This window comes from Artemia franciscana, chromosome 21 (genome assembly GCF_032884065.1).
Source record: "Artemia franciscana chromosome 21, ASM3288406v1, whole genome shotgun sequence".
In the NCBI taxonomy this organism is placed as follows: domain Eukaryota; kingdom Metazoa; phylum Arthropoda; class Branchiopoda; order Anostraca; family Artemiidae; genus Artemia; species Artemia franciscana.
This window is the reverse complement of record NC_088883.1, coordinates 2,329,017-2,355,016: the sequence shown is the minus strand read 5'-3', so window position 1 is coordinate 2,355,016 and position 26,000 is coordinate 2,329,017. Positions and strand designations below refer to the sequence as shown.

The 26,000-nt window shown below is 33.3% G+C and overlaps 1 protein-coding gene across 1 annotated transcript in view; it reads left to right on the top strand.

Moving 5' to 3' along the window:
- Positions 1-1,369: 1,369 nt before the first annotated feature.
- LOC136040586 (RNA-splicing ligase RtcB homolog) overlaps positions 1,370-26,000 on the top strand; it is a 62,514-nt gene continuing 37,883 nt past the window's right edge. The window contains exons 1-5 of the mRNA XM_065724832.1: positions 1,370-1,416; positions 15,666-15,857; positions 19,495-19,639; positions 20,561-20,743; positions 23,146-23,271. Of these exons, the coding sequence (XP_065580904.1) occupies positions 15,762-15,857; positions 19,495-19,639; positions 20,561-20,743; positions 23,146-23,271 (550 nt within the window). The 5' untranslated portion in view covers positions 1,370-1,416; positions 15,666-15,761. The remainder of the gene's footprint in view (positions 1,417-15,665; positions 15,858-19,494; positions 19,640-20,560; positions 20,744-23,145; positions 23,272-26,000) is intronic.

Genomic DNA, 26,000 nt, shown 5'->3' with positions numbered 1-26,000 from the left:
TTTAATGCTATTCTGTGTCATCTCTAAAAAATTAAACTTGTATCAGGTGTATTTTGATATAAGATACTTCTAAGACTCTTAGCAAGGGGGCAGGCATTTCTTCACAATTTATACAATGTGTAAAAGAGCACCAGGGGGTGAGAATGAAAAAAAACTTTCAGGGATGGGTCTAAAGGCTAAAGTATGTTCTGGGAAGGTCTGCTTACATGGAGTACAAAGAAACTGTTTCACAGCTTTCCTCAATCCACTTTATAAGGTTTTAAAGATATGCAAAGACATTTCCTAAATTTTGAAAAAAAAATATTGATATGGCTTAAAATGCTACTTAAATAAAAGGAATTGCATTTTAAGAGCTAAAGCCAGAGTAAAAGAAACTGATAATTAAAAATTAAGGTAAATCTTGTTTTGTCAAAATTTCAATAGTATAGGTATAGACCTTTTGAGTAAGCAATTATCTAAGACTTAGAAATCAGAAAAGGGTTGACATAGAAGCCTGGCAGCACCTTCCCAGAGTGTTTTTGACCCTGGATTAATTACTGGGTTTCATTCTTGTAACCTATTCCCTTTCCAAGATAATGAAAATTAGCTAAACTAGAATTTTACGTATTTTTTGCTTTGGATTCATTATTGGAAGTTCTATTTTCCTGACTTAACCCATTTCTAAGATAGCAAACAGTAGCCAAACTAGAGTTTGACCTGAAAATTTATCCATGGCCCTATAGGGTAAGGCTGAAATGTAAAAAGTTCTGACAAAGATGCAACATATCTTGAAGCATCTAGTAAGAATAGTAATTGGATTAACAATGCTTTATAACCACTAGGGTCTTGCTTCATCAAGGTTTTATCTCTGAAGCCAAATTACCAAGCTAAGGTCAAGCCTAGGGCATCAAAAGGATGAAACAAAGATTTCCAAGTATCTACATAAGTTTTCAAAAGCATATTCAAACTCTTGACTTCCTGTCTTAAGGCCTATGTGAATCAAATTGCAGGATATAACCCAACATTTATCCAAATAGCCCTAATACGAAAAAAAAAAATTAAACCTTACTTTTGTGAGGCTAGAATTCTATTTGTCAGCTTATAATTCTTATTTTATATAGACTTATTTATAGCCTACGAATTCTTCTTTTCGAAATCTACGCCTGAAAAGGTCAACCAACAATTATGAATGGTAGAACCCTACGGTTAAAAACAATGACAGTTCTGGTTAAATTAGAGTTCAACCAGTCAATTGTTTCACGCAAAATCACTTTTCATGACAACCTGGTTTGTCACTGTTTCACGCAAAAACAGCGGTTGAGCTCAACCACACCGAGTGGTTGAGCTCAAACAGTCTCTTTGGTTGACGCGAAAAAAGGCCTTTAGAGTGCGCTTTGAAAGATTTTCGCAAGTAATTTTAAATTCCCGAAACGCTTGGTAGGGTGAATCAAGATTAGGGTTACTAACAAGTTTCTTGTAGTTATACAGTTTGTTAAAGTGCTATATTTGTGGCCGTTAAAAATACTAATGCATAAAAGCTCTGTTGATTATAAATAGAACCTGGTTAAACTAGGTTTTCCCCTGCCAGTAGGCCTACACCTTGACCCATAATCTAGGCTAGGACATATTAAACTTTTTCATTCACGACCCCATTTACGATTCTGAATTTTACTGAATTATTATTTATTTATTAGTCTATAGGCTACACATACATAGGCTATGAAAATATACAGTTTTATAATTTGTTTAGAAACATAAAAATCCAAAATTAAAAATTATGAAAAAGTTTCAAATTGTAGTTATTATAGTTACAGTTATTTTTCATCAAAATTACTTTTTTGATAACATAAATAACAGGGAAATCTTACTGTCTTAGTTTGCTCAAATGCAGTCATTGAGTGGTAAGTATTTTTAAATTAAAAATAAAGAGAGCAATTTAATTAGATGGATGTTATGCATAGCAAAACATGTTTTTGCATAGCAAATTAATAAACAACAACTAGAGATAAAAATCCACAAAAAACCTCAAATGAGACTGCAGCCAGTAGAGAGAAAAGAGATGAAATACTAAATTAACTAAACTAGGTGTCCTCAACACAAGATAAAAGACTAAACTAAAAACAAATAAAACCACCACCAATAATAGTAAATACAATTGTTGCCACTGATCCACATAGGGAAAAGAAGCTATTAGAGTTACTTCAATGACAAAATCAAAGCAACTAAGAAAAAATTATGAAAATGGAAACTATTCTGTTGCAAAGTAGCAAATTAAATCTTTGTGGAATGTTTGCCACTGCTAGATATAGGCTAAAACCTCTTGTATGTTTTTTTTTGTGATGGACAATATTGTGAATTGTGGGTAATTTGGTTCTAGTTCCAATCCAGAACTTAGTTAACAGCTTTTTAAAAATTATAATTTAAAGTTTGAGTCACTTGGAAGCTCAGCAAATTCCTCTTTAGCTTTCAGTAGCAGGTGGTAAATTTCACTTAAGCCAATCCAAAATGGCTTTGAAATCAAAGCTACATTTCAGTATTTATAAATCAGTATTTAATACAAGATATATGCATACCTGTTTTTCTAGCACTTTTAAGTGATCTACATTAGTGAAGACTTTAAGTGAAGGCTACAATATTCTTTTGCAATAGGGGTTTTATAATGATTTCCCTCAATTATAAAATTGATACTGAAAAAATTTTTGAATGATTTTTTTCCTACCCTACTTCTCCAAATGCTGATCTTTTTAACCAAAACTTTCCATTTTATCATTTAAAGTAAATATATGACAAGTCTTTATTTGAAGAAACCAAGTTGAGATCATTCAATTTTGCAAAGATATCTAACAAATAACACAACCTGGATAGCCACAAGTCATTAAAAAAAACAAAAAGTTCACATTTTTGTTAGGTCAAAACATTTCAATTTTTTCCTTTAATAACAATAATCTCCTTGAACTTTGACCTCTTGAAAATCATCTTACTTCTACATGCAATAATAAAGTCCTATAGTTCAAATCTTTATCAAACAGTTTGTGGTGATGAACTGTAGTAAGGAGCAACCTGGTTCAATAGTAACCAAAACTATAAAAAATGGAATTTTGATACCAATAGTTACATCAAAGAATTGCATTTTAATGCTGATTTAAAATATATAAGTTTCATCAAGATCAGTTATACCCATCAAAAGTCACAAGCCTGAGAAAATTTGCCTCATTTCGAAAATAGGGGAAATACCCCCTAAAAGTCATAGAATCTTAACAAAAATCACACCATGAAATTCAGCATATCAGTGAACCTTATTGTAGTAGTTTCAAGCTCCTATCTACAAAAATGTGGAATTTTTGCATTTTTTTCCCAGAAGACAGATCACATATGTGTGTTTATTTGTTTTTTTTTCCAGGGGTGATTGTATTGACTGAGTGGTCCTAAAATATCTTGAGAGTGCCCCTTCCCACGCTAATTATTTTCCCAAAGTCAATGGATCAAAATTTTGAGATAGCAATTTTATTCACCATAGTCAAAAAACCTAATAACTATGTCTTTAGGTATGACTTACTCCCCTGCAAGTCCCTGTGGGAGGGGCTACAAGTTACAAACTTTGACCTGTGTTTACATATAGTAATGGTTACTGGGAAGTGTATAGTCATTTTCAGTTTTTTTTTGTTTAGGGGGGAGTTATGTGGGTGGATATTTCCATGGAGAAACTTGTCATGGGGGAAGAGAATTTCAATGAAGGGGGTGCACGATTTTCCAGCATTATTTGAAAAAACAATGAAAAATAAATATGAAAAGTTTTTTCTACTGAAAGTAAGGAGCAGCATTAAAACTTAAAACAAACAAAAATTACTATGCATATGAGAGGTTTACCTCCTTGTTATACCTCACTCTTTATGCTAAAGTATTTTTAGTAATTTCAACTATTTATTCTATGACCATTGTAATTCAGAGCTCATTCTTAAGGAATTGGGACAAAATTAAAGCTTTAGGATAAAGAGTGAGGTATCAACAAGGGTTGAACCCCCTCATACATGCAATAAAAACATATGAATATAGAAGTTTGTTATGTAAATTAATTTGTTAGTTACATATATTTTTTACCAATGAAAACGTTTATAAAAAATTAAAAGTTCTAGTTGATTTTTGAAGTAATAAAAAAATTGGAGGGCGACTAGGCCTCCTCCCTTGCTCCTTTTTTGTCAAAATCTTCCAATTAATTAATATGAACATTTCTTTTAATTATTTGTGTGTGGAGAGCCAGGATCAAAACATGCATTAATTCAAAAACGTCCAGAAATTAAAAATTCATCAACTTTATACTATATGTCTTTCCCTGTTGCATGGTCTTTCATAGGATGACAAAATAACAATTCTTCCTCCACAAATCTTTATAAGCATATCTGACATATACTAACAATTGAGCTAATATTGTAATATCAGTTGTTTTGTCCAACTGGATTAAAAATTGTGGACTTTCTTTATTTCTTGTAAAAAGTCACACTAATTAGTCCCTGTTAATATCAGAAATTCTATTTGAGACAGATTGTTCAGCAAAGTATTGTTACTTTGTATTTTTAAATTTCTTGAAGATTTTTGATTTTTAAGTTTGTATTTTTGATTTTTAAATTTTTGATTTTTAAGTTTGTATTTTTGATTTTTAAATGTCCAGAGAAGAGCCACTAAGGCGATGAGTTGACTGCATGAGCTCCCTCACCCTACAAGGCTATACAAGCTGAAACTCCCAGCTCTGGTTTATAGAAGAAGACAGGGTGATGCCATTCTGGTTCATAAACTTATTAATTCAAAGGAACTTCCTGATCTTCTTCCTCTGGCGTCTCAGGATTCTCATACAAGGGGACTTAACTTGCAGTTATCCTGACATTTCTCCTCAAAGTGGCAACATGCCCGTTTTCTTACCAACCGTGTTGCCAACCTCTGGAGCAAATTACTGTCAGATACCATTGCTGCCCAAACCACAGACAGCTTTAAGAACTGTCTTGACAATGAATGGCCAAAAAAAGAATGGAAGTATAACTGGGAAGCACTCAAATCAGACACATCAAACCACTATTCAAGTGTACATATTCAACTATGTGTCATGTGTTATCAACTCTGGAGTTTCTACAAGGAAAAATCCTTAGATTGCTCCAAGCCGCAATTTAAGGTAAAGGAGTTTTTTGAATATTATTGTCACATTTATTTCAGTGCAGTATGTCTACCATTTTAATAGCAGCAGGCAGGTATAGAAAAAGTTCCAAAGCTGCTAGTAGCAAAATTCAGTGATAGTGGAAGTACTGGCATTTTTCAGGCAGAATCTGTCAACAAGTTACTAGGCCATGAAAACTGCCAAGTAGCATTGCTGTTATGTTGCCCTACTTTTCCAACAACAGACAGTAGGTAATATTAGATCTTCTCCAATGGTGAACAACTTTATATTCTTTGCAATGTAGTATGAAACTTCAAAAGATTCTAGTAAATATTTTTCATTAATGGTTATAAATTTTTCAGAGGATTTTTTTTTTATTTATTTAAAGATTACAGTCAAGACTGTAATCTTTTTGAAAAAGTATTATTTTGAAAGATTTCAAAATATTTTTTTGGTTTATTGACATACAAATAATGTTGTGCTTAAAAATGTATTTTTTAATTTTTTTTTGGTTTTATACTTTCCAGAGCCAAGAATTTATTGCAAATCAAAGAAAGAGGGTGTTCAATATCCATTCAATTTTGAAATGTAAGGCTAAATTGAAGAAAAGACTCATATTATTTTTTTTACCCAGTAGATGCCTGTTTTTCAATACTTTGTCCTGCCTGAGGAGAGTTTGTAGCATTATTATCTGTTTCATTACCTTTATTATTTGTGTTGAGCCATTTATCAATGGCCAAACGTTATTTTGATCTTGAAATCATATAAAAACATATAAAATGACATATTACATATATTAATTGATTAATTAGTTACTGAACAAATAGAAAAAATAAATAAAATATTTTATGGGTAAACACTGACAATTAACTTCACTAAAAGTGCCAGTGTTGCCAGAAGGTGAACCAACAGAGCCTTGAAAACAATTTTTGCTGTGCCAAACACAATCTAAAAGAACATGACCCAGGACCTACTGGAAGAACTGACAAAAGAATGCCTTTAGTTTGTCCTTTCTATTCTTTCAAGCACACAAAGGGTACAACTTTGTTATGTGGCATGAAATCATTGGATTCAAATGATATATGGATGACTTAAGAAAATAATTTCTTTCCAAAAAAGCAGTTCATGGCAAAAAATAAGCCAAATCACATTAAAACTAGCCAAGATTTAAGCCAGAGGGGTAGATTCGAAAAATTCCCTGCCAGTCACCATCAAGGTAACCCAGTCTGGCTGGATATAAGCCAACATGGCAACACCAGGAAGAACATCAATACTACACTAGTTCACATTACAGTCAATGTTATTGAATCATTATCTCATCTCACTGCACATGTGTGCATGCATTCCAACCTTTTTTTGTGTGTAGATGTGTGAGTGTAACTCTGCACAAATACACATCTAGATGTTGTAAAATCATGTATTTAAATATTTAACATTAAAGTCTCTTGCAACCCCAGAATTTTGCTATGGAACTTCACATGGGGTTGTGACCCATAGTTTAAGAAGGCCTGCTCAAAGCCTTTAATAAAATCCTGGGTAAATTTTGGGCAGTTTATATTACTAAACAAAAAATAAGGTGAACATACAATTTGATGCCTATTTTATGTTCTTAATGAATATAATTCAGTTTTAAGCCCTTTACTCAGCCCTCAAAGATGATAGGTTTACCCTTTTCTCTTATTTTAGATTGACCTTCTGCTAGTATATGGTTCTTATCATTATTTTTGTTCAAACTAGTTTACTGGTAAATTGAATTGACTGTAAGGAAATCAAGAACTAGAAAACACATGAAATAAATAGGTTAATTATCAATTATTAGCCTATATTTGGTAAGAGCACTAAAGGCATTGAGTGGTATGTTTACCTTATTCGTAGGTCAGTAATATAAACTGCCAAAAATTCACCAAATCCTAAGATCATAGGTAGGCTATCTCCATGGAACCTTTATTGCTAGTCAAACAATATGGTCACTAAAACAATATACTAATGCTCCTCCTCAATCCCAATCCATTGTAGGCCTAATCTACATTTTGATTTACAGATTTATCTTCCTATTCTTCCAAACTTGTTTCAACTGTGAAGAAACACCCTGGTTCTTGGCTATTCTACTTTTAACAACTGCATCCACCATCTTTACTAATAATACTACCTAAATATGTGAAGGTGTCCACTTGATTGATCTTCTCTTTACCTAATATCACTGTGTTTTAGTGACTTAGCCATCTTAACATTAATTTGAAACCTATTCTTGCACCCTGAACTCACTAAAAATCACTGAACACTCACTCACTGAACTCATGTATTTTCCTAATATTTTCATCCAAGATGCTTAAATCATCAGCATAATCTAAGTATAGGAGAGTTGCAATTGCTTATTAGGACAAAATTTATCAAGATGATGCAAATAAATAGGGATAGGATGTAAGCAACCTTTCCAAATATATCAAAGATAAATCCCTTTGATGCCCTTGGATACACATTGTGTTTCTTAATTTAGTTTATCTTCCTACTCAAGATGTCCTAACAGTTTTAACTTAACAAATTTAGCTATTCCTGAAGTATTGCAGTTATGCCCTTTTGACAGCATTGATGTACATAGTGTGTTCAGGATGTACTTCAACATCACCCAACAAAATACCCTGAGGAATCCAATATGATCTACATAGTGTCTATTGATTAAGTTTTACATCCCTCACAATTTTGCAAGAAACTTTCAAATTAATGTCTTTTTGTGTTCCTCAGATATTCCATCAGTGCTGTTTTGACAATCTGTATGTGCTTAAACTCTTTCTATATAGTTCAATAGTAGTAGAAGTAGTAGTGACAGCAGTCACAGTTGCAGTAGCAGTACTAGTCACAATAAGTGGAAGCTGCAGTTACAAGTCTTTGCAGTCACATGTTGTTACCATCACATATTCTAGTAGTTACAGTCAAAATGTAGTTGCAACTGCATGTAGTCACAGTTTTTGTATCATACAGTTTTGGTCATAATTGTAATTAGGCGCAGTCTCAGTTTTGAGTAGCCCTGCACACAAGTAGCTGCTGGAATTGCAGTTCCAAGCAGTCACAGTCACTAGCAGCTGGAGTTGAATTTCTAGTAACCAAAGTCAAAATTAGTTGCAGTCATAAATGATTGCAATAACAGTTAATCATAGTTGCAAAAAGTCACAATTAGTTGCAATCACTAACAAGTAGTTGAAAGAAGCCGCAAATAGTTTCAGTTGCAGCAACAAATAGCTGCAGTTGAGGTAAGAGTTGGGCTAGTTTTTTTAGGAGACTAAAGTAGCCCTGAAAGTTTCAGTTTAAGGCCGTAGCCATTTATGAGATATTGCAAATGTGCTATTTTGACAACCTGCATGCATATAGTGTGTTCTGATTTAGTTCAGGATCTGCCCCATCGTTCTCTGAAGTTTGTACCCTGATGGAAATACATCCCTTTTACAACCATATTTAGTTAAAAATCCCTCAACATTCCCTGAAAATTTAAATTTTTTACTCTTAGATAACCCAAGATTATGCAAATATGCTCCCACCTCCAAGGGCCCTTTGCTGGCCATAATAATCCATTATGTCCAACATAATCCATTCTGTCCAATTGATTTGAAATTACTGCACGCCTATTACTTTCACCGACGTATTGTTTACTTAAATAAGAAAGTTTCTCGCTGAGGAGGGCCAGCCCTTAGTCTGGTTGAATTTTCCACTTTCAGTTTAATCACTTAATCTCGTTGATTATGATCTTTGATGTTATAATTAATCTTAGAGGTCAGTGTGGCTGAGTTCCACATTGGGTTACAGTACATTTCCATGCAACACACGGGTGCTGAAAATGAGTTTTTACTTAAAATATTCGATTGATGTGCTGCCAAAACTCGCATTTTTTCTAACGTGAAAGTTGGGGGGGGGGCGAAATGGAGTTCATGCCCACTCCAAGATTTGGCCCAAATGGCGCCTCTGACTGTAAGTAGTAGTAGTAGCTCTGAAATTTTTAAATTAATACCCTCTACCATTCTCTAAATATTTTTGATACACCCCTTTAACAACCTGTATTCATATAATCTCTTTTGGTTTAATTTGACATCCACTTTCACTGAGAGTTTCAAGTTAATACACTATTCCTATGGTTCTCAAACTTATTTAGTACCCCTTTTTACCCACAAAATGTTTTATTTACACCTTCTCAGTTACTGGTACTAAGTCAACTATAGCTAAAGTACAAATAAAATTGCCAGTCCTAGAGTTAAAGGGTTGTTTTATTTTTCGTTGGTCAGCCACGTACCCCCTAAAAATTTTTGCGTACCACAGTTTGAGAACTACTGCACTATTCCATTTTTAAGATATTCTTAGATTTAGATTTAGTTAGTTATCCTTAGATTTAGCTCAGCATTAGCATTATTAGTAGGGATAGCAACTATAGTAGTGGTATTATTGCCCCAGAAGTTTTAATTACCTTAATTACCTTAATTCGCACTTCAGAGTGATAAGGTCCAATGGATGTTTTACCTTAATACCCTTGGGTATTTTGGCTTAATACCCTTGACTGTAGTAGTAGTATGGACATAATTTCTTTTGATTGGTCCAACATCCTCCTCAATATGCTCTGAAATTTTTAACTTGATAATCTATGCTATTCCTTAGATATTGTTTGTTAAAACTTTTGAATACCTTAATTCGCACTTCAGAGCGATAAGGTCCAATGGATGTTTTAGCTTAATACCCTTGGGTATTTTGGCTTAATACCCTTGACTGCAGTAGTAGTATGGACATAATTTCTTTTGATTGGTCCAACATCCTCCTCAATATGCTCTGAAATTTTTAACTTGATACTCTATGCTATTCCTTAGATATTGTTTGTTAAAACTTTTGAATACCTTAATTCGCACTTCAGAGCGATAAGGTCCAATGGATGTTTTAGCTTAATACCCTTGGGTATTTTGGCTTAATACCCTTGACTGTAGTAGTAGTATGGACATAATTTCTTTTGATTGGTCCAACATCCTCCTCAATATGCTCTGAAATTTTTAACTTGATACTCTATGCTATTCCTTAGATATTGTTTGTTAAAACTTTTGAATACCTTAATTCGCACTTCAGAGCGATAAGGTCCAATGGATGTTTTAGCTTAATACTCTTGGGTATTTTGGCTTAATACCCTTGACTGCAGTAGTAGTATGGACATAATTTCTTTTGATTGGTCCAACATCCTCCTCAATATGCTCTGAAATTTTTAACTTGATACTCTATGCTGTTCCTTAGATATTGTTTGTTAAAACTTTGTTTGTTTGTTAAAAATATTGTTTATAATATTATAAATTATTATAATATTATAATTATTATAATTATTGTTTACAATATTATAATAAAATATTGTTTGTTAACCACTCTGCATGTACTGTGTTTCATATTATAACACTTGGGCTTAGAAGTAGTTGTAGTAGCGGTGGTAGTAATAATAGTAGTAACAGGAGAAATAACAGTAATATTTATAGTATTAGTGCCTTTTGGTTTGTTCAACGGATGCCCTACAAGTTTCAACATAATAATCTATGCTGTTTCTAAGATGTTGATGATGCGCTTTTTTGTCTTGTGCTGCCTATATATAATGTGTTTTGATTTAATTCAATAACCTATTCAATATCATATGAAATTTTCGCCTTAGTGGGCCTTAGAAGTAGTATTAGCAATTGTACAAATTGTAATTGTTGCAGTAGTACTTTTAGTAGTTTAACATCCTCCTCAACAATCCTGAACGTTTGACTCTTGTAATGTTAGTAGTAGCTGTATCAATAGTAATAACAGTATCAATATGCACTTAAAACATTTGGTTATTAGTTCAACATGCCCTTATGATTCACCTCAGTACCCTTAACCTCAGTAGTAGTAGTCATTGCAGTAGTAGTAATATTCATATTGTATGTTTCTTTTATTTCAACTTGACCTGAATATGTTCTGAAAGTTTCAATTTAATACTCTCATTTTTTTTTTAGTTCAACACCCCCTCAACATGCCCTGGAAGTGTCAGCTTAATAGTTAAAGCTGCTCTTGAGATATTGCGGATATTATTTTGACAACCTGCATTAATATATTGTTGTGATTTAGTTCAACATTACCCTGAATTTTACCAACATTTCCACAGAATTTTATTTTAATGCAATTGCCCATAGTAGATGTAGTAGTTCAGCAGTTGCAGTAGCTTAGACATAGTGCCTTTCGTTTAGTTCAGCATCCCTCTCAGCATGTCCTAAAATTTTCAACTGAATATTCTAAGCTGTTTGTGTGATTTGTCTGATACCCCCTTTGGACAAATTGTATGTACATAGTTTGTTTGATGAAGTTCTACATCCCTCTATGTATTCCTGACAGTTTCATCTTAATTCCCTTAGCCGCAGTAGTAGTATTAATTATAGTTGTAGTAGTAGTAGTAGTAGTACACCTTAGTGTCTTTCGGTTATTCGACATTCCCCTTAAAATGCCCTGAAAATTTTAACTTGATGCTCTAAGCTGTTCCTCACATATTGCTGATAAACTCTTTTGTGTTTTGATTTAGTTAAAAGATCCCTTAAAATTTCACCTTAATACCCTTAGGCTCTAGAGTAGTAGCAGTATATACAAAGTTCCTTTTAGTTAGTTCAACAATAGTTAGATCCTCAATGTGTCCTGAAAGTGCTGATTTAATACCCTAAGGAATCCCTGGGATATTACTGATTTGTGCTTTTGATAACTTGTAGGCACATAGCGTGTTTTGATTAGTTAAACATCCCCTGAACATTTGCAAGAAATTTTCACTTTCATACACTTAGCCTGATAAGTAATAGTAGTAGCAATACTAATACTACTAGTAGTAGTAATAGTACTAGTAGAAGTAGTTATAGCAGCATGCACATAGCGTTGTCTGATTAATTCAACATGCCCTGTGAGTTTCAACTAAATGGTTTAAATTGTGCCTAAGGTACTCATCGGTACCTTATGTCAGAACCTCATCAGTACCTCAGGCTAGACTTGGTACCAGAATTGGGTCAAGTACCCCATAGAAGGGTAATAGCACTAATATTTCCTTCTCTTCTGAAGAAAATTAAATAAAAAAAACAAGTTTTTTTTAACTGCAAGTAAGGAGCGATATTAAAACTTAAAACGAACAGAAATTACTCTGTATATGAAAGGGGTTGTCCCCTCTGCAATGCCTTGCTCTTTAAGTTTGACTCTGTCACAACTCTACTTTTTAAAACGATAAAAATACTCTAGTGTAAAGAGCGAGGCGTTGCGGAGGGGGCAACCCCTTTCATATACGGAGTAATTTCTGTTCATTTTAAGTTTTAATGTCGCTCCTTACTTGCAGTTAAAAAAACGTGTTTTTTTATTTAATTTCTTAACGTTTTTGAATTAATGCATGTTTTGATTTTGGCTCACCACACATGAATAATTAAAACGAAATTTGCATATTAATTATTTTTTCGCTAAATGGCTTTCTTATAGTTTTGATCGGATGATTTTTATAAACAAAAGGGTGAGGGAGGAGGCCTAGTTGCCCTCCAATTTTTGGTTACTTAAAAATGCAAGTAGATTTTTTGTTAGTAATAAACATACGTACCTTACGAATTAACTTAGGTGCGAACTTCTATATTTGTGTATTTTTATTACGTATATGAGGGGGTTTGACCCCTCGCCAATACCTTGCTCTTTACATTAAAGCTTGAATTTTATTCCAAATCTTTAAGAATGACCCCTGAATCACAAAGGCCGTAGAATAAATCGTTGAAATTACTAAAAATACTTTAGCGTAAAGAGCAAGGTATTGTGGAAGAGACGAACCCCCTTATGTACGTATTATTTTATGCTCGTTCAAGTTTTAATGCTACTCATTACTTCCAGATGAAAAAAGTATTTATTTTCTCATTTTTTTTAAATAATGCTAGAAAATCTTGCGTCCCCTTCATGGAAATTCTCTTCTCTCATGATAAATTCCTCCATGGGATCCTTCCACGCAAACCCCTCTCCTGACCCACTCCCACTCCAGCGCGAAAAAGTCCCAACAGTGTCCCAACAATGGTCAAAGTTTGTAACTTCCAGCCCCTCCCCTGAGGACTCTGGGGGATTGAGGAGTCCCCAAAGACATAGTTATTAGGTTTTCGACTAAGCTGAACAGAATGGTTATCTCAAAAAGTAAGGTGCAGCACTAAAACATTAACAAACAGAAATTATTATGCATATGAGGGAGTCACCGCCTCGTAATACCTTGCTCTTTACTCTAAAGTATTTTTAGTAATTTCACCTATTTACTCTACGGCCTTTGTGATTCAGGGGTCATTCTTAAGGAATTGGGACAAAATTCAAATTTTAGTGTAAAGAGCGAGATATTGACGAGGGGGTGAACCCCCTCATATACGTAATCAAAACATACGAATATAGACGTTCGTTACGTAAGTTAATTCGTAAGCTACGTATATTTTTTACTAATGAAAACGTTCGTAAAAAATTAAAAGTCCTAGTTGCCTTTTTAAGTAGTCAAAAATTGGAGGGCTACTAGGCCTCCTCCCCCGCTCCATTTTTCTCAAAATCTTCCGATTAAAACTATGAGAAATTTTAGCCATTACCGTAACTAGGAATTAAAGGGTTCTCAATAAGGTCCCTTAATAAACTGCAAAGTAAATAGGAAGGGAATCAGAGGATGTGTTTTTGTATTTTACCACTTTTCAATCTATTTGAGAGGAACAGTAAAATAGTATTTACAATAGATGGTTAAGTACACAGCTGTTCAATAATAAGCAAATTTGGATATCAACCAAGGATCAACCTTGGTTGATCCTTGGTTCAACCAAGTCTTTGTTGTAGCCATAAGACAGGCCCGCATATATTTTTTTTGAAAGAAAGCGCTCGGTATCAGTGTAGTATTTTAACACTCCAAAAGAAAACAATACAAAAGATATAGTTTAGTGGCTGCCCCAGAAACTCATATGAAATACTTCACTTTGTTTTACAAATTTGTCCTGTGAGAATTTGGAAAAAATTTATATGAATGAATGAAGGCCGTTTCCAGTGGAGGGGGGTAGGGAGTCTTAATCCCTCCCCCTATCAAAATGTTTGTCTGACTCGTGTAACGTAAAATATAAATACATTTTTTATGTGTTTTTTAAATTTTTTATAAAACACCCCCCTCCCGAAAAAAAATCTTGTACACCTTCTTGGAATGAATATAGAATAAGAGAACAAATATATATCAAAGGGATTTCTGAGTAATTACCACACACGTAATCAAAGGTTAGAGCTGTGTCCCATTACATTCTAAGATAAGTTATAATTATTAATTGAAAAGTAAACATGAAAATATTGATAAAAATCATTTATCGTAGTTCCTTCCACCTTTCTTCGATCCCCTTGAGCCTGTTTTACCGTCTTTCTACTTTCTTAGTCCCTTTTGGCTTTATTTACTCCATTTGGGCTTCTTTAGTTTGTCCCGACCCCCTCTTTGTGCTTTCTTTTGTACTTTGCGACAGTCTTAAACCCTTCAAAATTCCGTTAGTTCTTTCGACTTCCTTCTGTCCGTTTCGATGTTCATGTTTTTCTTTGCCGACTCCTTTAAATTCCTACTATTTCTTTTAGTCCCAACTTTCTTTAATTGTTTTGAATTTTCTTTTATCCTTTCGTGCTTTTTTAATCCCTTCTGTCTCCGTTAGTCCTTTCTGATTTCCTTAGTCCTTTCTGGCCTTATCTACTCCATTTAGACTTCCGTTATTCTTTATATTTTGACATTCTTGGCTCCTCTCAATTTCTGTTATTGCCTTTTACTTCCTTTTGTTCCTTTTTATGCTTATAGTTTTACTAATGTTTTTGGTTTTAACCACCCTAATTTAGTTCTTTCTGAATTTAAGTGCCTTCTGAATATCTTCAGTTGCTTTGAACTTCCTTTAGCACCTTCGAACTTTCATGCTCTCTTTTGACTTTGATAAAATAAGATTTATCCATTTAACCACCTCAAGTTTGTTTGATCCCTTTGATCTTCCTTTAGCCCCTTCTGATGTTAGTAGTCGCTTCCATCTTAAAAGACTTTCCAAAAAACAAAAATATTTTTTCTAGCACCCTGAATTTTTCCGATTTTATAAATATAAGTTGTTAATACCCCTCCCTCCTCCCTTTCACTAACAGAATTATAATTAAGTAAGGAAACAACGAAAATAAAATTTTTTGTTGTAAGGGAGGAATCGGGTAAAAGGATTTTTCGGGGCAAGTGGATACAGTTTGGGGTGAATAAAGGTCATAAGCATTTTTTGCTAAAAATAATATTCAAATCTCTCGTCTCAGATAATTGGTGCAAAAACTTAAGTGAAATTATGATACCCCAAAATATATGTTGTCATTCATTAAGAGCATCAAGGATCAATATTTGATTAAAAGCCTTATGTCTGTATGTTGGAACCAGGGATTGTTGGATGCTTTGTCTTACAGTGCCCCTTACCTGCACTCCTTGAGAATTTTAAAAAGGCTCCTATACGTATCAGTTTTTGGAATACCTTTTTTTCAAATTGATAACCAACTTCGTATTTTTCAGATGATTTACGTTAGATCGAGTTTCAGTATTGAGATTCAAATTAATCTCAAGATCGAAGTGAGTAAATTGAAATAAAAGTCATCAACTTGGGTCTAAATGGTGGTTCGAGACTATAACGATGAAATTCAATATTTGGAGAAAATCTCACCTACAGCATGGAGGATAAAAATTGGCTTTCAGCCAAACATGAACGTGAGCAATTTACTTCTCTTTCTTCAAAATTTTTCGTTCGGTCAGTTGTGATAGTAATAGTAGTAGTAGTAGTAGTAGTAGTAGTAGTAGTAGAACAATTTTATTGAAAATAATCATTTTTATACAATAGCACAACAAAAGCGGAGCTTGCTAAAAAAAAGAAAAAAAAAGAAAAAAGAGTATGGAGCATGAGACCATTTACCGAAACCAACATAAAAATAAACAACAAAACACTACAATATAAAACCCCAAAACAACACAATGAAAAATACAGAAAAATAACCCTCTGAAAATAAAGTTAATCTGTTTCGAAAGCATACCTACCGGTTGATAATAGCTGATAATTTGATTTGGACTGGAATAGGATCCATAGATGGATCCTATTCATGGAATAGGATCCATAGAATGCTTGGATACTTCTTTGATTGCTCTGTATTAATTATAAAAATAAAACAAATTAAATAAAAAAAATATTTTATATTAAATAAAACAAATTATATTTTGTTTCAATAGTCATTTGAAGAAACTGATATTTGAAGATAAGAGAAACTCCCGTTGTTTTATCGAGACTGCTGATTTTCTTTTGGATATGCTGAAAATTGTTGGAAATGCTAATGGGTATGAAATGAAAATCCCGGATATTTGTATTTGTAGTGGATGAAATTAAGTTGTATTTGGTTAGGATTTCTTTTTTAGTGCCTTTATTGAAATTTTTTTCGGGCTGATGATATTTCAATTAGTCATTAATGTCTGCTTTCCACATGCTTTTGTAAAGATTTTTTATATTGCTTCTGTTTTTTAAGTAAATTGAGACAATAAAACTTTCCGAGCTAGAAGTTTTTCCATAAAAAGCGAAGAGTCATATTAAACTTAAGAGCGGCAGAAATAAAGTTCCATAAAAATTCAAACTCAAAAGGACCAAGAACTGCTGTTAAAGAATAAGTTCAATGAACAGAAATAAAAGTAAATGGTCATACCAGAGGTAACAGATTCTAATATTGATGAATAAATTTTTCTTAAAACAAGTAAAAGTGAAATTGAACATTCAAGTCAAACATAAAACGAACAGAAAATTTTTATAAACAAGATAACTTCGAAGACCACATTGCCTTTCCATCACGAAAGTAAAACAGTTCAAAATAGGGATGAAACCTTTTTATTGACATTGAATAGATATAAAATTATTTAACTGGATATTTCAAACACATATACAGTGTTCATCATCAGCAGTAAAACTTACTGCTGATGATGAACGCTGTATATGTGTTCGAAATATCCAGTTAAATAATTTTATATCGATTCACTGTCAATAAAAAGGTTTCATCCCTATTTTGAACTGTTTTACTTTCGTTTATAAACAAGATTTTGGCTACTGCCCCTCTCCCCTCCCCTAACCGTAATAGTTCTTAAGACTAATGGGACAGTGAAAATCAACTCTTGTATTTTTTCCAGGAGAGTCAATCGGTTTGTCTGATGTTCATTCATTGGTTTTGTCATTAGGAAAAGGAGGGTTTTGAACATTCAAGTGAAACATACAACGAACATAAATTAAAAAAAAAATTGTCTGCCCCTCTCTCCCCCCCCTCACCGTAATAGTTCTTAAGCCTATTGGGACAGTGAAAATCATTTGTATTTTGAACGGTGCTTTAATTTTTCAAAATATCGTTGACAAATAAAAAACATATCGCTATGATAATCAAGATGCCTAGAAAGAACTAATGAAAATAAATTGAATGTTTATATAATGATATTCATTCTTGTAAATCTTAACACTTCAAGATTTTATTTCACTGTCATTTTTTTTCGATGTCACAAGTATAAAAAATGTTAACTATACATTTTGTTGTCATCAAAGCGCAAATGACGCAATAGGCTTCAGAATTTTTACGGGTATAGGAGGGGGAAGGGTTGCTGTAGTCAGACTCCTGTTTATAAGTAATTTTTATTCGTTTTTAATTTTGCTTGAATATTCACTTTAATTCTTACTCATTTTAAGATTTATTTATTCACCTACATCAGTATCTGTTATCTTTATGTTTGATATGATCATTTATTTTCTTTTCATTTCGGGTTTCATTTATTCTTTAATAGTAATTATGGATCGTTTTAAGTATTGATTATTGCAGGATTTTCTTTCTAATGATCTCTTAAGTTTAATATGGCTCTATTTTCTTTGGAAAACTTTTCTTGGGAAGATTTGTATCACCAATGTAATAAACTGTTCGTTTTTGTTACCAAAGTTTTATTATTGCTATTGCTTCTTCTATATTTCACGTTTTCTGCCGAAGAATTAAAATATCCTATTCCAATTTATTTGGTTCTAATTAATGTCTTTTTGTTTACTTGAACATCCTTCTCTACATTCCTTAAAAGTTTCATCTAAATGTCGTTCCTAAGATATTGCACCCTTGTGACAACTGAGATCCACATAGTATATTTGGATTTAATTCTCCATTCCTTCAATATGCTGAAAGTTTCAACTTAATGCCCTAAGCCTTTTTGGAGATCCATAATCAGAACCGCCCCCTTTTCCCAATAACTAACCTTGTATATAAACAACAGACGACTTGCATAACTTACAACCCTTGCCCTAGGCTCTGTTGAGGAGTATGGCGTCCCCGGAGGTGCAGTTATTTGACCTTTAGACTATTTTGAATAAAGGTGGTTATTTCACAGTTTGATTGGATGCCTTTCGAGGAAAGTAGCTAAAAATAGCATGGAGAGCAGCTAAAAAGGAAAATGAAGGGGGGCTGGTTGCCCTCCTACTGCTTTTCAACGTGTCTTTCAACATGTTCTGAATTGTTTAACTAAATACCCTCAGCCGTCCAGAAGATATCGTACATCCGCCTTTGGTATATATGATGCAAATAGTATCTTTTATCTAGTTCGCAACAAGGTCTAACTTAAATAACTTACAGTCCTTGCCCTGGAGACTGTAGTGGGTTGTGTCAACCCTGGGGGTATAATTATTTAACTTAGGGCTATTTTAAACAAGACATTTGTCTCAAAATTTTGATCGGATATCTTTGCGGGAAAGGGGCATGGGACGTGGGGCTGGTAGCCGTCTACGCTTTGTCTTTCATTAAGGGACCTGGAACTTTCAGCTTCCTATTGAACCCCCCTTGAACCATATGCGACCATCCCTTCCATATGCGGTGGCTCCGGAAAAAAAATACATTTAAGTCTTTTTGCTCTTTACTATACGCAACGCTAAAGCGTTGCCTCTGATGGTCACTGAAATTCTGGTATGGGTTGAGATTACTCAATTCAATAGTGCTTGTCAGAGCTAACGTAGAATTTAGGATTAAATATATGTAGTAAATCGCCAGGCGTGTCTGATGGAAAAGGCTGGAAGCTCTGGCTGGTCACCAGGGAGTCTGGGGCTTATCTCCAACCCCAGTGTTCTTTCTATTAAGCCATCATATTTAATTGCTAATTTAGGTATGAATAAATTTAGGTATAACTAAATCAAAATACTTGTTTACATATTTTTCTAAAATATCTTATTTCTCAACTTGAAGATGTGTCAAAAGTCACTGTTATTCAGACTTTTGCTGGAATAACCCAACTGTAAATGAGTTGATAGTCGTATTCGATCTTACGTAGGATTTTTAATGCTTTTACTAAAATTCTTCAGGTTGAAGGTGTTTTTTATGTAAACAGTCACTTGGAGAAATTGATGTTTGAAGAATTGAGAAACTCTTGTCGTCCTGGTATGGTTGGAGGGTTTCTCCCGGGTATGAAACAGATTGCCAATGTTGCAGCGCTACCAGGCATTGTTGGTAAGCCTTTTGTGTTCTATAGTTTGATTTTTGTTTCTAGCCTATTTAAACGGGTTAGTTTCACTTGAAGAAAAAAAAATCAAATTTCTTCAAATGGAAGTAAAGAGCAACATCAAAATTTTAAATCAATAAAAATAATCCTATATTCTAGTAACCCTGCTTTTCTACACCCCCCCCCCCCGTTTTTTGTGCTAACATCAGTGTAATTCTGTACTGAAAGCATTTAATTAAAAGGTTAAATAATGATTTAATTTACAGTTCAGTATGGATAGACAACTGGTACCTCCATTGATTTTATTTACATATTGTCTTTCAAAACATCTGAATTGAAAATTTGACTATATCAAACAAAGAGTAGAAAGTGTGATAAGATGGTAGCTCTGTTTAGGAAAATTTGAAAAGTGTGATTTTAGAAAGTCTTTTTTTACTTTTATTTGTGTCAATATTATCAGCGTGATTTTCGAGAGGGGAGCTCCTGTCTCAGCCCCTTTCGGACTTTGCGATAAAGTTTGTATTGGATATATAAGTTTATATTGTTTTTTTTTTTTGGGGGGGGGTCTGAGGCTCACTCCTCCTGTGTACGTGCCTATTTGAGTTATATTTTAGATTTCCGAGAGTCGGTTACAATGTCTTGTACATTGAGGACTTGTGGTCTATAACCCCTTGACAGGGGTTACTCACAACTAAATAAAACACCCCAGAAGACATAAATAGTTCTTATGTGATAAGCAGTAATCTCTAATTTTAGGTATTCCTTTTGATTTTGCTAACAGCTTTAAAGACAGCTTTAGTGATTTGTGCAAAAGTTTGTTCCTGTTTTTTTAATCATAAGACAGGGGCCAGTATCCTTATTATATTCGTTATTCCCTTCGGATTGCTACTCCAACCATATTTATTAAACAACTCTTGTATTTCTTTGAGGAAAATCGATCGGTTTGCCTGATGTTCATTCTGGATATGGTTTTGCCATTGGAAATATGGCTGCTTTTGATATGGCAGATGCGAAATCAATTGTTTCTCCTGGTGGAGTTGGTTTTGATATCAACTGTGGAGTTCGCTTGCTAAGAACAAACCTGACCGAAAAAGACGTGCTCCCTGTCAAAGGTAACTAACTCATTTTATATTTTGAATTTTTGAATCTCTTTAAGAAAGCAATAATGATGTATCTATTTCTTTTTGTATTTTCTTGAAAACGGCTCCGTATTTTTTTGGGAGGGGGGAATTGGTACACCGAGATCTTGCCTGAAAAGGAATCTAGGTAGGTTAGAGTCTCTTTAAGAGAGCAATAATGATGTATTTATTTCTTTTTGTATTTTTCTTGATAACGGCTCCTTTTTTTGGGGGGGGGGGGGAATTGGTACACCGAGATCTTGCCTGAAAAGAAATCTAGGTAGGCTAGAGTCTCTTTAAGAGAGCAATAATTATGTATTTATTTCTTTTTCTATTTTCTTTAAAACGGCTCCGTATTTTTTTTTGGGGGGGGGGAATTGATACACCTAGATCTTGCCTGAAAAGGAATCTAGGTAGGTTAGAGTCTCTTTAAGAGAGCAATAATGATGTATTTATCTCTTTTTGCATTTTCTTGAAAACGGCTCCGCATTTCTTTTGGGAGGGGGAATTGGTACACCGAAATCTTGCCTGAAAAGGAATCTAGGTAGGTTAGAGTCTCTTTAAGAGAGCGATAATGATGTATTTATTTCTTTTTGTATTTTTTTAAAAAAATGCTGTGTTGCTTTTTGACCTTCGATTGCTTATTGCGCATCGTATTGATTTTCGACCTGAACATGCCAAATGCCTTTCTGTGCAAGCTGTAACACCCGACCTGCGTCGGATTGGTTTTAATGCTTTACATTTTGGTGGTAGACTTTTCCTACAGTACCTCGTCGATACCGATATTCGTATTGAGCGTGATCGTATTGACTGGATTAAATTTAACTAAAAAACTATTGTGGCTGAAAACTACGTAGGTGTTGCACGACTGTTCAACGACTTAACTCGAAACAGAATGCATTCGTTGGTGAAAATGTAATACTACCGCCATCATTCGTCAGATCAACACGCTACTTTTCTGAACATTATGAAGAGGACTATTTTAGTTACCTCTCTAGTCCCTTAGTTACCTAAGAGACCTTCGTATATATATATATATATATATATATATATATATACATACATACATACATACATATATATATATATATATATATATATATATATATATATATATATATATATATATATATATATATATATATATATATATATATATATATATATATATATATATATATATATATATATATATATATATATATATATATATATATATATATATATATTCTCGAAAACGACTGAATCATTTTTTTCTGAAAACTTGTAAACTAACACTCGCTAGCTTGAAATAAATGATCTATAGAGGTCAGGAATTTGGGAAAATTTTTTTTTTTTTTTTTTTTTCGTGTTTGATCGTATCGAACCTATGATCCTATAAGATTGGGAAAGGGCTTGTTTGAACAGGGGACCTTTTTTTTTACATGGTTTCGGAGTTTAAAAATGCCTAGTTTGCAGACATCAGGATAACGTTGGAAAAGGAATTTTTTCAGTCGAATATTCCAAGTTAAACTTATGCAGTGTCATTCAACTTAAAAAAGAATTTTTGAATTTGAAGTATACCTAGATGACGACCAAAAAAAAAAAAAAACAACGCAACTTCACAATTGTTGAAAATGATGCGTCGCTGGAAGAACAACTACCTGGACAATCAAATGTCTAGGATTCATTGGGACATAATTCCAGAACGATCAATATCGAATTCAATGTCAATATTCAAAATCCAGTTGGACGAATTCCCTGGACCAGCCAACGCGACAAGACCAGTCCGAGTAGCTAAAGCAAAAGGCATGGATATAATGTCTGATTTAATGATTATCCTGAATAAATCTCAATCACATGGACACTTCGAAAACATGCGATAACGAGCATCACAACGAATCATAGATGAAAAATGATGCACAACGGAAGCTGCGGTTAAAAGACAAGCGACTGCGACAGTCACTTATATACAAGCTAGTCATGTATCAATACCTGGTACTATATACATATATACAAAAGATGTATATTCAGAAGATTAATTGAGACAAAAACATTCACAATAGCTGATATCTCGGTCTTGTGCATTGTGCCGTGTTTTTTGGGAGTTTTATTTAAATATCAGTTTTCTTTTTTGTGTGTGTGTTTCTGCTGTTTTCTTTTTTCATGTTTTAAAGACCAGTTTCTTCTTATTTTGATGTGTTTAAAAATGAAAATTGAACGGCAGATTGTGGTCTAAGAAAATTTTTATATATAAACATGTGTTTATATATATATATATATATATATATATATATATATATATATATATATATATATATATATATATATATATATATATATATATATATATATATATATATATATATATATATATATATATATATTATATATCAATAATGTGATTTTTGTTTTAGAACAGCTTGCTCAGAGTCTTTTCGACCACATTCCAGTTGGAGTTGGATCAAAAGGTATTATACCTATGACTGCAAACGACCTTGAAGAAGCACTTGAAATGGGTATTGATTGGTCGTTGAGAGAGGGTGAGTTTCCTTTCTTGGAACCAACGGAGAGAGTGTTTCTAAATGCCTACTTGAGATGTTGAATTTTATCTCTTGGTGTGTTTGCTTAAAGTTGCATCTAATTGTATTTGACCAGCAAACTTTTCTATGGATGCTGTAATGACTGCCTCTGATGTACTCTTACCAATGATAATAAATTCTTTGGTAAGAGGTACCTTTAGAGATATGAAATATTTGAATGAATTTTTGTAGGAAAATAATTTATATTATAATTTTTTTATACTTTCTATACTTCTTTCAAATTCCACTTTTGCAAAATTCTCCTCTTCCTAAAAGATTAAAAGAAGAGAAGTTGAAATTTTTCTTATTTCACCCTTTTCTTTAGAAAATTTAATATAATCTTCTTCCTTGCTCTTCTTTTTGGCTGTATTATCAACCATGGTCAAAAATCAAAATAATCGCACTGCGGAATTCAAAACGAAATTTCAAACAAGCCAGACCGGGGAAAAAGTTTGCTTTGGTTTTCGTGCTTTAGTTTTACTCCACCTTTCCTCAGTTCTCTGTCATAATCTTTTCCTAACTCTCCAAAGGTTTTTCTTTTCTTTTACTATTCGCACGCTTTTTATAAGTGGAAGACATTCCTTACTTTATGAAGCAGATTCAAACACATGGTCTAAACGAGGAGCTTCTTCCTCGTCTGAGGTTTCATCTCTGAACCGGTTATGTCTACTTCCTTACTCTCAGAATCTAAGGCTTCATTGCAGGTACCTTCGCCACTCGAAACACTAGCTTCATGTAAATCTAAGTTATTTTCAGGTAAACCTTCAGAGTTCTTTTCTTCCACCTAAGGTGGCTCGGCTTCCTCATCTTCAATGGGAATATGGTCAGATTATGATGAAGTGTGACTCACATCCTCAGAGATTATATAAATAACTTACCAAAAAATATGTCAAATAACATTAAAAAATCAGGAGATCGGTATCCACGCTGTGTGTACCATTGTTCAGCATTTGGAAAACGATTTTTTAAGTTAAACAGAATATTGCAGGCTATGCCGTATCTAGGATTTTTTGTTTAGGGGGGGGGGTTGCAAAAAAAACTTTTAAATGCATGGAAATAGATTTTGTTTGTATTTTAGTTACGTAGTTACGTATCGGACAAAATTTCTTTTTTTAGAGGAAGGGGCTCAATACCTTTGGCGCCCCCTCCTCCCTGGATACGGCCTTGGTTGCAGGATATGCTCACAAAACTGTCAGCAACTTTGAAGGCTACCAAATTATGTTCTATTCTTGTCCATAGCATATATTGCTACAAGACACATATGTGCAGAAAACTAAGAAAACAAATGGGCAGAAACATAAATTGTCAGCAACTTTGAAGGCTACCAAATTATGTTCTATTCTTGTCCATAGCATATATTGTTACAAGACGCAGAAAACAAAGAGCATTGCAAAGAACTTGGAACGATATCAAACTGTGGTTTTTCCAATTCTAGCTCCTTTTTTTCATTCTTGTCCCACGACATCCTTTTTTTTTATATTGTACGGTATATACAGATGGAAGGCAAAATTAATTTAAAATGATATCTAATTTTACTTCTTTTTTGGCCACTTTTGCTTTTTTTACTTCTTTAAAACTTCTTCTTTTTAGTTCTTCTTTACTCCCACTAAAGTGTTTTTTTTTTGCTATTCAAGGACATTTGTTGGCAGAAAAGAATAATTAGAACGAGGTGAACTTTGCTTTTATCATTCCACTTTTCTATATGTATTTGACCCGCGTAAGTATTTTTATCCTAGCTGCATATCAAACAGTTCGTGGTAACAAACTATAGTAAGGAGTGACCCGGCTCAATAGTAACCAAAACTCTAAAAAACGGAATTTGGATACAGGTTTCTCCAACATACAAATAGCAGCCCATACTATGGGTTCTTATAGAAAAAAACTGAAAAGATATACAATATTTTTCTTTTCATGAAAAAGACAATGTCAATAAAAAACGAACAGAAATTAGTTTAAAAAAATTTTTCCGCTAGAAAAGTCTTTCAAAGAAAATTAAAGAGCTCCATTAATCCAAGAATTATCAAAAATAAAGTCAAATAATCTTCCAAGCGTAAAACTACCGCAAATCACAATCAATAAATAAATGAAACTCAAATGAAGAGAAATTAAAACAAATAGCCGAGTCAAACTCAAAACGAGCAAAAATTGATCAAACAGTTCGTGGTAACGAACTGTAGTAAGGAGCGACCCGGCTCAATAGTACTCAATAATAACTCTAAAAAATGGAATTTTGATACCAATAGCCACATCAAAAGAATCGCATTTTAATGCTGATTTTAAATATATAAGTTTCATCAAATTTAGTCTTACTCATCAAAAGTAAAATTTGCCTTATTTTAGAAATTAGGGGGAAACACCCCCTAAAATTCATAGAATCTTAACAAAAATCACACCATCAGATTCACAGATCAGAGAACTACAGTAAAAGTTTGAAGCTCCTATCTACAAACATGTGGAATTTTTTATTTTTTGCCAGAAGGCAGATCATGGATGCGTGTTTATTATTATTATTTTTTTTTTTTTTTTCTAGGGATGATCGTATCGAACCAGTGGTCCTAGAATGTTGCGAGTGGGCTTATTCTAACGGAAATGAAAAGCTCTAGTGCCCTTTTTAAGTGACCAAAAAAATTGGAGGGCACCTGGCCCACGCTAATTATTTTCTCAAAGTCGTCGGATCAAAATTCTGAGAT